Here is a 15181-nt window from a genome sequence, read left to right as displayed (position 1 = left end):
AAATAATAGTTAGTCAGTGATTTGTGGAATTGTGATTTGCAGAGATAATAGGAAGAGAGATAGAGAGTGTAAATAATCGTCGCGTCTCCTTCGGAAAAGCACGGAGCAAAAAGAATAATAAGAGACGATTGCAGAAATAAACCAAAACGTAATCACTTCCGTTATTGTTATTGCAACATATAATTTATGCAACCGCTTCTGTAGGTATCACTTTAAATTACTACAACTATATTTTAGAATCGAGAAACTTGTTTTTTAATAATAAATGCAGGCTAGAATGCACCTGATAACTACGACTTGTCAAAATACGCAGAAAAATTGAAGTACAACGTACAATACTTTTTCTCGTTCAATGAGATACAGTCATGATTCGCTGGTTGGACACTTTTTAACTGGACCGCTTTTCAGTTGGACCTCCGCTAGTTGGACATTGTCCAACTAAAAAACATCTGACCGTCAAAATCTCATGTCAAATTGACTTTTACAATCTATCTAACAATCTTTTATCTTATTCTTTCTGACACATACCCGGTCAAGAAGTAATATCTGGTGGATAATGGGGGCCTACTTGCCCTTCAATTTGCTGGCAAATTGGGGGCTGTTTCAAATGCAACATTTTGGCGGTTTGCCACCATTATTTTTTAAACACCCTTAGTACCATTTAATCGCCCAAAACGCCACCCCCACCAAAACTGCAAACAATAACTATTTCTGGATTCACCATGTACCAGAATATCACATAATTTTTGCAATCATGTTTACAGAGCAGCTAATTAAAAAAAACTCGCTTTATCGTTTTTTATCAAAACATTCAATCGAGGTCAATATTTTGGGACAAAATATGGAAACCAGAGAATAGTGATGTCTTTTTTATGTCTTTTAACGCAAATAATCGATTAATTTCTAAAATAATCGAAAAATCAATAATCGATTACAAGCTTTCGGTATAATCGAGCAAATCGAGTAGCTACTATCAATTAATCGAGAGCATAATTAATGAAGGGTGGCATTGAAAATGAAAGTCGCAGAGCAAAAAAATTAGACCAGACTTCTCCAATTTTTTCAAAATGTGTTGAGTGGCCTTTTTTTTTGGTTGACAAACTAGGATTTACTAAGTAATCGATTATTGATTTTATTCGATTATCTTGGTCGATTAATCGAATGAATCAATCAAGTTCTCAAAAAATATTCGATTAACGGATAATTGATTATTTGAAAAAATCAGACATCACTACCAGAGAACATTTTCTATTTTTTATGTTAGGTGTATGTTTTAGATATGGAAAAAGTTCACCTAGCTTTTGGATTTATTAATGAAAACTTCGACTAACGACACCTCCTATCTCTAATATACCGATTTCCACCCACTATTGTGTTTTCTTATAAATTTTAACCTGGATAACAACCTAGGGGCTGATCACTCTAGGAATGTATAACAAATTTGCATCAAATTAGCAAAAATGCATTTAATTTCCATTTTTGTATCAACTTTGCACTCCCTCGCAGAAAAATTTGTTCAACAAGCATCCTACGTTGATCCACGTTGTTCGACGTTTTGTTGAATGTAGGGCAAGTTTTTTGATAGGGTTTTGTCGTCTTACACGCAACGCAAAATACATTGCACGCAACACAAAATACATTGTGAATTTCTATTTTGATGAAAACAAATGCATTTAATTTCGCTGGTTTTTATAAAAGCATCACAAGTGATCTGCCCTAGATAACAACCTAGTATTTCTAGTTAGTTTAAGCTGACACCGAAAGGACAAATTATTCGTGATCAAACTATCTTGCCATCTGGTGGTCGACATCCAGTGGTAGATCGCGAATAGTAATGCTCGATTTTGGCAAATAAACGATTATCCGCTAACAAAAGAGATTATAACTACTAGAGGATGTCGCTGTTAACACTGATAATTTATCATCTCGCTCTTACATATGCTAGGCCCATTAGTTTGACGCATATTGCCCCGGGAACACACATGTCAAAGTAATGGGATACAGTATGCTAGAGCGAGACCCCATGTTTCAGTTCATGAATACATCAAGACAGTAGCGCTTTGCTCCCTCTAGTAGTTATAACCTCTTTTCCGCTAACCAAATAATTTTCGAGAGCTAGTATCAATAGTTTTGTTCCAGTATCAAGAGAATTATTAAAACTAGGTAGTAAAGATTAGGTTTGTTCCAGTACACGGAAGTCACTTCGGAGTAAACAGGAGCAAAAAATCTTTGCTTATTTTTACTCCGGTTTGCTACCAGAAGAAGAAAAAAGAGAAGAAGAGAGTACAGGAACGATTTTCTCCGGAGTACTTCCAATTTCTCCTGGTACTGGAACAGACCTATTAGTTACCCAATCAAAAGTGAAAGAAGTCGCTTGGTATTTTTGTAGTACTTGTTCATTTTGTGGAGCGTTTTTGTTATCTTTCACTGACAACTCTTTCTTGAATTTAGTGGTCGAATAATATAGATTATAAATAACAGTTAATGAATTTATTCGATTTACCGGAAACGTTTTAATCGATTAGTGATTTATCGATTCTTTTGGGGATTAATCGATTATTTGCGTCTGTCGAGTAAAAAATACATCGCTAAATGGGTATAGTTATTTTGCCGTGTGTGAACTTGATATCTGACGTTTACAACAAAGGCGATTGTATAAAATATAGAATCTATAGAATCATCATCTTTGGTTAAAATACACGTTGAGAGCTCGCATTTTTATTATAACAATACTATATTTACTATAATGCAGCAGGATTAGTCTCTAGCCACCTCCCTTCATTTTGATTAAGTGGTTTATCAAATTACAAGCTGGCTGTAATACGAAAATTATCGATATTAATCCCAATGGAAAACGCAAAATTGCACCTGCCTTCGACAAGGTAAGTTTCTTTGATTTGATTCAGAAATTAAGATTGATTAAAAATCATCCTGCCTTCAGCACTGTCTGGTATACAGGAGTCTATCTGCACTGAACCGATGAACGAATTACGTCACAATCGGACCCACAATGTTTATTCATTGAAACAACATACTGTCATGATGTCACTGTCGTTCAAACTTGAAAATAAAAGTGATTTCGTGACCAAGACGGACAAAATGCTACATCTGACAGGTAGATTATAATACATTGGAAAAATCAATGTACTGTAACCAGTAGGATTACCAGCAAAGCATCGCTAAAATATTAACTTACGGATGTTTTATCCGATCGAGTGATTAAGCTAAGCATGGCTTACGTGCAACTCACGAATGGTCCGTTGATGACGGGCAAAAGTGTGCAAAGCATTCTATGTCATATCTGCAGTAGGTAGATCGTGATTTTGCTCTAATTATGGGCGCTATGTTGTATGTGAAAGCTTGGAACAGCAAAATCTGCAAGAGATCGAGGCTGTGACCTTTCCATTTATGAATATTTTAATGTAACACTATAACTTACGTTCGAAACATCATGCTCCCATGTGCACAGGCGAGATTCCATAGAATAAGGCACAATTATGCGAACGGAAGTAAAAAGCTATCTACATTTGAACATTTTGTCAGAGAACATACAATAGGCTAAATCGACATTTATTCACTTCTATGCTGAATACTAAAAGCCAAAGTTGTCAAATATTTGCTGCTTTCCAAATATTCGTTTGTTTTTCCTATGGTCTTTCTAATTGTTGAAAAGAAAGTAAAATCAGACATTTCTTGAGCGTTTTTTCAAAACGTCATATCTACAATGAGTTACTCTCTTTGTTTACTTTCTCTTCTGTTAATAATTCGGTCACTTTAACATTTATCCCTCAACTCTTTGCATAATATGCTAGTTAAAACCACCGCCTTTCGATCTGTACTGTAAAATAAGTGTTATAGTGACAAAGAGAGTAACTCATTGCAGATATGACGTTTTGAAAAAACGCTCAAGATTTGATATTTCATGTGGAATATAAAAAACAGTTTCGGGTCAAGAGAAGGTAAACTCTCATAGTCGTTCGGGATTTCTTTAAAACTCAAAGATATTTCAAACATATTTTTAAATAACTGGATGTTTATCATTGGGCTATTCCGTCTAACTTTAAAGACAAAATTGAGGATTGATAGTGAATTATTCGTACATTCATATTCCGTGTTTGCTCGATCTCAATACTACAGTTGGGGTTGGAAACTGACTCAGTTTTGCGTTACACAAAAATGACACCAGTGCATCAGTGATGCTGAATATGACGTCATGAACAACTGACAGTATAATAGGTATTAATGATGTCATTCTAGTTTGACAGCGTATCCAAAAAGTATGTTGTAATCCATCTTCATATTGATCACAGAGTTGCTACCTATTGAAACGATGAATATTTTGAAAATATTTTTTTTATTTAGAATAGGCTTACTAAGTCTGTTATGCATTTTATGGCATTGTGCTGAAAATTTCCAGCAAATGGTGAGGGAGGAACTTAAAAACAATGCTATCGCTGCCTAAATAAACTTCTCCGGGTATGAATTCTTGCTCAAATACAGCAACCAATTGAAATGAACATGGTTGTGACAATTTAGTGGGAATCCATACATAATCCGTTCAGGCATCCGAAGGTTTTCTGAATGGTTTGATCGGATATATGATGATAATCATGTGAAAAGGGACCATCGTACACTATGCCCTTTTGATATTTTTCAAGGAGATTTACTTTGTTATTGATTCTTTTCATCATATAATTTGTAGAACGCGGTAATCAACAGAAATATATTCATCAAACATTTTAATGCAAAATGCAATCTTGGGTACTAGTTAATATATGAAGTTTCATGTAAATCGAAAAAATTTCAAATCTGTGCTCGTTTTGAAAGGAGACCTCTAGAGAACTTGATCTATTTTGTTTTATTAGTTACGGATAAATTACCAATGAATAAATCAGAAGACATTCTGGAAAAAGTTCAACAGTTATGTTAATCGTTGCTAATTTAATTTCAAATAATAATTTAAACAATGAATTATGATTTCAGCTGCCAAATTACGACTTAATAGTATTGGTTACAACAATACTAAAGAAATAATTAATGCTTGGGCTGGTTGTTACTCACTTCGTCGGTATGAAATTATTTCTGGTAATTTTAAACTAGACGATTACTCTGTACTTCGTAATTTTAACGGTGTAAACGAACTGGTAAGTCAATGCCATGGACTCAACAGTCGAAACTGAACCGATTCAATATTTCAGATTTTTCGTGATTTTCGTACTATAAACAAAAACTTCAACGATCTTCAGTCAAAACTGCCCACATTTTTGAAAAAATTTAAATCTGTGTTCAATGATTATCGATCGCTTGTGGAAGAAGACAAATTACTGACAGACGAAATAATCGTGACGTTTCGTGAAACAGTGGATATTAACGGTATGTTCTCTATATATTTGATTTCTATATTCATAAATCATTAATATAGTGTAAGAGTTTATTTTAGTTGGATTATTTAATTTGTAATTCATATATTACTTTGATGATACATTACAATTCACATATTACTTTAATTGCAGATCGATCAGTATTTCTTGCTTTCTATGCGTTACCTTTAATTCTGCGTCAAAATTTCGTTTACAAGGGCGCGAAACGTACAAAACTGCCGCTGTTGATGTGTCGGCAGTCTTATATTACAATTTTGGCGGTAATTTTATCGAAGGCAAACAAATTTTGTAAACAAACTTGTTTTTTGGTTTTATTACAATTTTATCAAAAATTTAGTATTGAATATTCATTGAATATTATGAATAGAAGAGTTTCATGAAAAGATTTCATTCAGGTGTGAAATGCAGACCAAAATATGTTTGTTTGCAAATACCTGTGTTGTTTGCTTTACAAAGTAGTAGCAAAGTTTGCTTAATAATAGTATACAACATTTCTTTTATTTTTAGACTGAAGCAACGCTCTCAGAAAAACTGGCTGAAAGGAGAAAATTTGCGATTGAGTATAAAACCACAATCCAACCGTTCATTTTCGCCGTAGGTGCGATTAATACATCAATTGAATCGTTTTTTGTGGCCTATGATGATATACTTTTCAAATGTCAATCAGCAGTAGAAGCAATCGATCTTCATTTTAAAATTCATGAGACTTTTCATCTGGAGTACGCAGCGGAATGTGAAATGGTGCTCAAATTCATTCAAATTTATTTTTATGGTATACACTATGATGGGCAGAGAGATAGTTCATCCGTTGCAGCTTTGATAACCGATTTAGATCGATTGTAAATGTAATCGGTGACGTCACAAATGAACTGAGTGTTCATTTTTGACAGTTTGCTTGTACTGTTTACGTGAACTTAGAAAAAATTTTTACGATTTGCTTCGAGCGAATCTAGTCGTCCACAAATTTTTCTAAGTCCATGTAAACAGTACAAGCGAACTGTCAAGGTTAACTGTGTCAATAAAGAACCTAATACAGCACTGGAATGCAAGTCCTTTATTAAAAAAAATTAAAATATGAAAAATAAGGTTATTGTAGTAATTTTTTGTTGAGAATTGGCCCAATAGTTATATTAAAATATTAAAAAGTCGTAGTAGCCCACCTTCTGTTATCCTGTTATGTTAAAAAACAGCGATTCATATACAATTTTCGGTTGGAATGCGCTGAAACCGTGAAGTGCACTGGTTTTGCATTATTAAGCAGAAGTGTCAATTGAATACGTTTGTATTTTTCCGTTTTGTTAAGAGTGTAAAACCAGTGAACTTCGTCACTCCGAAGCACATCTATCAAAATCCTTGTACATCTGGATTAAACAAGCTTACAATATAACTAATGTTTGAAATTGTGAGATTATTCTAGAAGCTTTTGTTTGCTTTCGGGAAGACACATTCAACACTAAAAATATGTTTTAATATTTGGTAAGGAATATGCTGCACTAACACGTACGCATGGACGATTTTTCTTACTTTTACTCACACATATGCCATATCATTACACTTATACATCTACAATCTATTTGCATGTAGTGGTTATGAAAAATCCCAATACTAAGCCATGAATAATTAAAGGCACCAATACTAGCCAACCAACGTGTATGTGGGGGTGAGATGGCGAAAAATTATGTGGGAGCGTTGCGCCCAGTTGAATTGTGAGCGAATCTCTCTATGTTCAAAAAGGATTACTTTTGGGCATGAGAAAGTGAGCTAGAAAACAGAAAATCTGAGCGGGCCGTTTTGGGTGTAGCTACTGCCTTATCGCTGCCAACCAAGAACTGTCGTCGCCCTGCGTGAAATTCATCGCTCTCAGAAGTGGACAGAGTTACTAATTCGCAAGCTGCTCTTCCAGTGCCTGGTCTGTGAGATTGCACAGCATTCCAAAACCGATCTACTCTTCCGGAGCTCAGCCGTAATGGCCCTCTAAGAAGCCAGCGAGGCCTGCCTGGTTAGTTTGTTGGAAGATACCAATCTGTGCGCTATCCATACCAAGCGAATAATCATCATGCCGAGCGGGAAACGGCGAAATAATATTCACAACAAACGGTTCTTATTAGGACCACAAAATCGAAGAATTACAATTGAAATTTCCATTTCGTGCTTTGGAAAATAACTTCCCTCTTATCGGGTTAGTTATTTTCTATAATAATATCCGAAAAATGTACGATAAAAATAATAAACTGACCAATTGGACGGAAGCAAAAAAATACCTACAAAAATTTGAGTCAGAAAAGTGACATTGACGGAAAAATGCTTCGATCGTGTCTAAGTGTTTGGCAGCTGAAGTTGCAGATTTGTTTTCCAACGTCAATTATTTGCGCTGTGCTGTACGGAACAAACAGATATTTGCGCGATTCGTTGGGAAATAATCAAAACAATTGTGTAGTAGATTCCGTAGATTTTACCGTAAATTTTGATAGATTTTGTAAAAGCATTAATTAGCCTGCTTTGATTGGTGTTTTTTGCAATTTTTTCAAGAACATTAGTGAATGTGGCAACCCTGCTACTAAGCGAAAGCCACACCAAAAAGAATGATGAAAATATTTCCATTTGTCGCACAAAAGGATGGACTTCCATTTGCACTAAGAAGTTTATAAAAGAGATCGCATTGCGATATACAATGCTCATTCGATGTGAGCTGCGAAAAGGGAATGTTCGTGTATGTACGCAGCAGAAACGAATTCGGGCAAGGTTCGAATCGTTAGAAAGAATTCTCGTCTGGTATCACCAAAAATAGTTATCTGAAAACCGTTCTTATTAGGATGAAAACATAATAGAGAAAGAATTGAATTAGAAAGTTCCGTTTAATAACTTGGATTGAGCTTGCCGCTGTTAATTCTTCTGTACATGTACCAGTGATTCATATAAGCAAATGTTTATCAAATTAATCTACAAACCCGAAGGTTTTTGCAAGTCCTAGAAAATCAGTGAATGTGGCAATCTCATTCGACATGAAATTTCCAGTAAACATTCATTCAAAATTGGCATTGGCTCAAATTATCCATGAATGTCATGATATGCCCAAGTTTAGTCCTACGTCAACACCGCGGTTATGTCCCGGACATTACCCACTCCTAGTTTTTGGTAAAACTATACTATTGTACTTGTTTTATCTTGATCTATAACATTGCATGACTGTAAAGGTAGAATAAATAAGGTAAAAAGAAGTGCGACAAAAAACACTTCATATCCTCTGATTTGGTTAATTAAAAAAAAACTAACAAAATGTGTAAAAACGACTTGAGTGTACATACAAAGCTATCTCGGATTTAAACATATGGTGACAACATGCTGCTAGAAGGGAGGCGATTGTTGAAATTTTTAAGTCCTGCGATGAAACTTTATACTTTATTCTTTTGCAACAAAGCATTTGGAAATGACTATTTTGCTCCCGCCCTACCTTTTTACGAAAACAAAATATTGTAATGCAATCCATGTAATCTATACCAGCCTTTTCAACTACACACACGACCATTTAAATTTTCCTATCTTTCATGCTTAAATGAAAACACAAACGCAATCAATCGAAGGGTATTGATAATCCTTCAACGCAAAAAACTAAATTGCCTCATTTTTTCATGGATACGGTAATCAACAAGAGCAAACGATAGATTTCATCATCGCTACCAGGTAACGTAACAATACAGGGAAATTCCCGGGTTAAAAAAATGAGAAGCACTTGATTATATTTTCATTGTTTTTCATACAAATTGGAATTTGATAGCAAAATTCGCGCATCCGGTTATCTCCCTCTTTTCAATCGTGCTGCTGTTGCATACCAAACGAGCTCCGAGCATAGCAAAATGAAGCAATCAAAATTGAAAATGAAAAGCACACTTACCACCTGCTTCACTTTCTGGATGACGGGTTTCGGTTTGAGGGTTTGCAGATGATTCGGTAGCTCCGACGATGGCGTTTCATTTTTTTTCGACCCCTGTTTAGTTTTGCTCCGAGACCCACTGGCTCGTTCGCTGATCTCGGTAAGTTTAGCACTGGGAGCTCTCGCGATGGCCGCTTTCGGTTGAGCTCGTCGCATCTGTTCCAATTCCACTTCTCTCGCGACAATTTGTTTTCCAAAATAACTTAGATTTTGAATCGAAGCACCCTGAAACTGACCTAGCTGATCAATATCTGGATTCATCTGATATTGATAGGCTCCGTCGGCTGATTTTAACTGGATATAGTTCAAACCGAAGTCAGCCATCACTTCAACGGTATGTGTCAGGTCTGATTTTTCCCTTTGGATATAAACATCGTAATGAGACTAGTGGACAGATAAGGTAAAGGAAAAACTTACTTGGGCGTCAATAACTGTAGCGATACTGATCGTAGCGCGGGATTAATTACGCGCTTCAAAAGCGGCACAGTGTCCAGCAGAACCGTGGGTCCCTCACCAATACCTTTTAGCTGCGCTGAAAGGCCCTTCCGCAGCCCGGTGAGTATAAGCTTACAAGTAGCCAGCTTCTGAGAAGTCTGTGGAAAAGGATAAGTAACGGAGGAGATAGGAAAAAGTGAATAAAAGATTTTATTCCATACCGGAGATCAAAAAGAAAATTACAACGAGAAAAATTTAAATCTCGAACGAGTGGATAAAAAAGGGTAGAGGGTAAAAAAGTAAATGAATATTGAATAATTAATGGAATCATTTCATGAATCATTTTTTCGGCTGGGTTATCTTAATAATCATCAGATTTTCGTTTTCCCAGGCTTAGAGAAAAAATGTTATAATTTCCTTTATGGGTTAAGCTCAAAAAAGTGTAGTAGCCAAAGTACAAAAGATTTAGCAACGCCCGGTATCAATCCTATCAGAGATTCAACAAACACCATTTATGCCGAAAAAAACAGAAGCGTGCTAAAATCAGAAAACCTATTATACTTAGTTGAACACGGGAGAACACTCCTTCGGGATGTGGCACACACGGCGAACGAGAGCACTGTTATGCAGCTTTATAATTGCTGCATAAATTATGCATGTACTACAGAAAGAAACCACATTAAGAGGCCGTTATTTACTAATGCACGAGCGAGGCCGCCGACCACGCTTTCTGAGCTGGAAGGAACAGGCGCCGATTTGTTTGACATAAAAACGTTTGACATAAAAGAAATGAGAATTGTGTTAGTAATTTGACCTGTTGTAAATCGGATTGCATTTATTTTCCAAGGTTGTTGAAAATAGTTCAACTAAACATTTTGGCCAATTTAAATTGACTATTGTTTGAGGTCAAATTACGGGTAGGTTAATTTTTTCAAAAATATACCTTTCAACTGTTAGGGCCATTCACACATGACCAGAGCCGTAGCGTGGTCTTCTGACGAACTTGGCAGAATGTCACTTTTGCGCCCCTTTGGTATTTACTTTGGCTTTATTTTTCAGTTCGACCTTCAAAAAATAATTTGTGTACATGGGGATGGCTTACCTACTCCCTACTTAATTCATGTTTGACTGTCGTTCATGTCACGCAAATTCCAGCCATAGATCTTTTACTGTATAAATTTTGAAATCAGTTGACGCTAAGCGTTTGAAGGCTACGGAGGCAGCATCTATTCAGAAGACTGTATATTACACACCAAAAAAATCTGAATTTTATTGTTGACGTAATTGCAAACATGACACAATTCAACAAACCGTAATTTATGAAATGACGCAACATTACCGTGTTCCGTTTAATTTTACATGAAATATATACTTTACATGCGCAATAACATAAAATTACACATCCTACCGTTCAGAACAAATGCTGTATGTGGAGTAAAATTACATGATTTACGAAATTAAACGTCATGTAAAATTAAAATCAAGCGTAAAACTAAGTCATTTTTGATGCTCGTATATGTCAGGGTCAGGAGACGTAAATTTACACTATTTTTTCTAGGTGTGTAGGGTATGAATGGCATGTATGGAAAATAAGTGATCATCGAATTTAATAATTAGACGCACCTCTACAGCATTAGCACCTACCAAAAAGTCTTTTTGCAATATTTCAGCTCAATCAGACACGGGGTTACGCAAAACGGCCAAAGTATAATAATTTTGACCCATGAAAAAACACAAATGGAGCCTGCCTTAGAATAATTCAAACTTTTAATGCTAAATGGCTTAGGATGTAATAAAACGTCGAGATCTACTGCCCCCAGATTTTTTAAGATAACCTTTATGAAACTTGGGAAATTCTATTTTTCGATTACAAACCCGAAATGATTTCACTATAAAAACCTTTTCCACAAAATCTACCAACTTCTAGGACAGTCATTACCTGGCCTATAGATATATTCATTGTCACTCCAATAATATTTGCAAAATTTCTCCAGTTATGGGGCTCATGAATTATTAGGCAAAATATCAATATCATTTTATTTGGGTAAAATCTCATGTTCAAAAATTATGATTTGAGTTGGGAATCGTTGCTCAACATAACAGAAGAAAAGACAAAAAATTATTGATGTGTACGCCCTTAGCGTAACATCTTTCCAATACCGTAACGCACGTTACGCTCAGCAGTCATACCTGCTCCGATCATCCGATCTCCTCCTTTAATTCTTCCAGGCGGTCACGGTAGAGTCGTTGGTGGTAGATGTGTGCGCCGACGCATTTTTAATCGGCGGCGGCGTAAGCGACATATTTGGCCGGCGGCGTCACACCGTTGGACCCTATAGGCGGCGGCGTGCCAGCGTATGTCGGCATGACGAATATTGACGCCTATGTAACTAAAAAAAATTCTTGGCAGTACAATTCCTTTCCCAAATTTTCGGTTTCTATTGTATCAGGTACATATAAACAGACGTTACAGCTTGAAGAAGATTCTAAAAAAAAACTATCGACCACAATGTACTAGCGACATCTGTTGAACACATTGCACAAAATGTAATCCTCGTAACCGCATCAAATTTTTTTAACTGAAGCTCCAATAGTGTCCACCCAGCTTGCGAAATGCAAGATAATAAATGAAAGGTGGAACTATTTTTACAGCTGTAAAATTTGAACAACGAAATAGAAAAATTGTCGATGTCGCATACTACGACTTCACATGAAATAATGATTGCAATGGAGAAATTTAAAGAATGCAGAGTAACGACTGTATTTCAATGACCCATAATAATTATTTATTGTTCTATATTTGAAAAAAAAATAAGCAACGGTAAAACTGTTGTCGTTTCATTGTTTTTTGTTTCTATTTAGTATTCTTTACCGTCGCTCTTTTAGAATCCCGCAGATATCAGGTACCTTGGGCACTTCGACAAGAATGAATTCCATATTTCCAGCCCATTTTGTTTGTTTTGGTTTGAATGAGATTAAAAAAAGGTAACATATTCGGGTGGGTGCAGAAACTAAGTAACGCATTTAGTTCTGTGTCAAAACCCTTTCACTAACGTTCGCTAATATGGCGCATTTTTGTAATTTAAATCGACCGTTTTTCCTACGAGTGATGAAAATTTATCTCGTGTTACGTCCTGTTTGTCTGTGATACCGGGCTGATGCAACTGACACTGAAAATCATTCCTGAGTGGGGCTAGATCACGCGATGAATAATTTATGAGACCAGAAATCTTACCCTCTGCATCGCCACATCAGTGCACCAACGTCGCGAAAAGTCAAGATCACTCTGCCTAACTATTCTTCAAGAAAAAAAAATTCAAAATGAGTCACGATTCAATCAATGATAAATAAACCTCGTATTGAAAATAATTTTTGTGTTTTTACAAAACTAGTTCACGCAAAAAAAAAGATTCCATTATACTCAAATGTTTAGTAGGTGGTTGTATCTGAATATGTTTAATATTTTTATGATTCTAGTTCATAACTTGATGATACATTGATTTATATTAACTTTATTGACTAAAAAAGTCAAGAATTGTACGATGTGCACTAGGAGCAGATCACTTGTGAAGCATTTTTAAAAATCAGCTAAATTAAATGCATTTCTTTCCATCAAAATAGAAATTCATAATGTATTTTGCGTTGCGTGCAATATATTTTGCGTTGCGTATAAGACGTCAAAACCCTACAAAAATTAGCTTTACATTCAACAAAACGTCGAATAAAGTGAATCAGCGTAGGACGTTTGTTAAACAAACTTTTTTGCGAGAGAGTGCAAAGTTGATGCAAAAATGGAAATTAAATTATTTTTTTCTAATTTGATGCAAATTTGTTATACATTTCTGGAGTGATCTGCCCCTAGGATGCGCAACGATTTTCGCAAATTCTCGTCGTGTTATCGTGATATTTTAGTCTTGAGCTTACCGTCGGATTTTTTACACAGAGTCACGTGTCTTATAGTTTTCTTAATTATTTCACGGACATTTTTTTTAATTATAGAGTTTTTAACCTTAGGGTCATTCGCCTCTATTCGGGTTAGAGAAATCTCTTTTGGAAAAATCTAACCCTATGTGCGGGGTTGGGAATCGAACCCAGGTGAGCTGCATACAAGGAAATCAATTTACCAACTACGCTATGCCCGTCCCCTTTTCACGGACATGAATTGTGGTTAGGTAATGTATTTTTGGTGCTCAGCACAGTTTCATTTAATTTCGAAAATTACACTGAATCTTAACAAAAGAATAACAGCCCAAGTAGCATTTCTAGTTTTATAGCATACAACAAGTGCAATTTAAGTTTTAAGAAAGTCTTCAAGAGTGCCATAAAACCTTAATTGTTACTAGGGAGGGTTCCCGATCAGAAACACATAACAAAAAGATTGTTGACGAAGCAAGAATGGATACATGAATTATACTCCGAGTGTCGTGTAATGATTTTCGAGAAAATATCAAGACTTTGTTAATTTTGTGATCTAATTCACAACCACTAATACCAAATAAAGATCAATATGTGACAAAATGAATCAGTTAACGTCGTATATTCGGACCATAGACATGTTCATGATTTTCGAGTTTGCGAATTGTCGGGGCGAGAAAAAAACGCCGGCGGCGCGCCGCCGGTCTATCTTTCGGCATCGGCGTTTGTTGAAATTTATCGGCGGCGCACAGGTCTAGTTGGTGGTTTCTAGGTGAGTTCCAGATATCGAGGGGATTGTTAATAGTCTCCGTATAGAGACGGACCGAAAGGAGTTTCTTTTTGGATATGAAAACTGGCGACGAGGACAAAGTGAAGTGCATATAATTAATACCGCCGTCAAACGGCATTTTCTTTTCGCATATTCATTTAGATGTCGGGCAGTGTAAGTGTGGCCGAAATCACCTTTAATATTTTTTTTTATGGTGAATTTATTTTCTCTGGAGAAAGTGCAACGGCCTTAATTGCCGTGTGAAGGTACTAAAAAGAACGGTATAATTGACTCCCGGCAGTTTGCGAGTGGCGTGGTCTAGACACATCGTAAGGAGGCGCCATTTTGCTTTTCCTGTTCATTTCCAAACTGCGTGTACGCTTAATAAAAAAGGGTAAACTTACCAATTGTGGCCAATATTAACAAAAATTACGAGGAAAAAGTTTTTTAAAGGTTATACTGGTGATACATTTAGAGATAAAGGATTTTTTTTCCTTTTGTTGGACTAAATGCCCTTTTGTGGTACGGCGTTGTAGTTTTGTTTATGTAACAAAAGGTGTTTGGTTTCACTAACAATAGTAATTTAGGCATTGTTAGCTTGAATTACTTGCATTATTTAATTGTTACCGAATACATCGTCTTATGCCGGAATAATTAATTGTTCTTTTTTCTCAATCCGGTATAGCTACAAAACCGACTGGTTCCAGTGAACAGACCGAAATCGGTTCCGGTATACAGGACGGTGAAAAG

At 35.9% G+C, this 15181-nt stretch overlaps 1 protein-coding gene across 1 annotated transcript in view; it reads right to left on the bottom strand.

Moving 5' to 3' along the window:
- The window catches only part of LOC131682005 (chromosome transmission fidelity protein 18 homolog), a 78242-nt gene that overhangs the window by 17202 nt on the left and 45859 nt on the right, over nt 1–15181 (bottom strand). Inside the window, exons 7-8 of the mRNA XM_058963134.1 lie at nt 9730–9905; nt 9274–9670 (exon numbers count right to left, since the gene is read on the bottom strand). Coding sequence (XP_058819117.1) covers nt 9274–9670; nt 9730–9905 — 573 coding nt within the window. The remainder of the gene's footprint in view (nt 1–9273; nt 9671–9729; nt 9906–15181) is intronic.

This window comes from Topomyia yanbarensis, chromosome 2 (assembly GCF_030247195.1).
Source record: "Topomyia yanbarensis strain Yona2022 chromosome 2, ASM3024719v1, whole genome shotgun sequence".
In the NCBI taxonomy this organism is placed as follows: Eukaryota; Metazoa; Arthropoda; class Insecta; order Diptera; family Culicidae; genus Topomyia; species Topomyia yanbarensis.
Note: the sequence above shows the minus strand (reverse complement) of the source record. Positions and strands in the feature narration are given on the sequence as shown.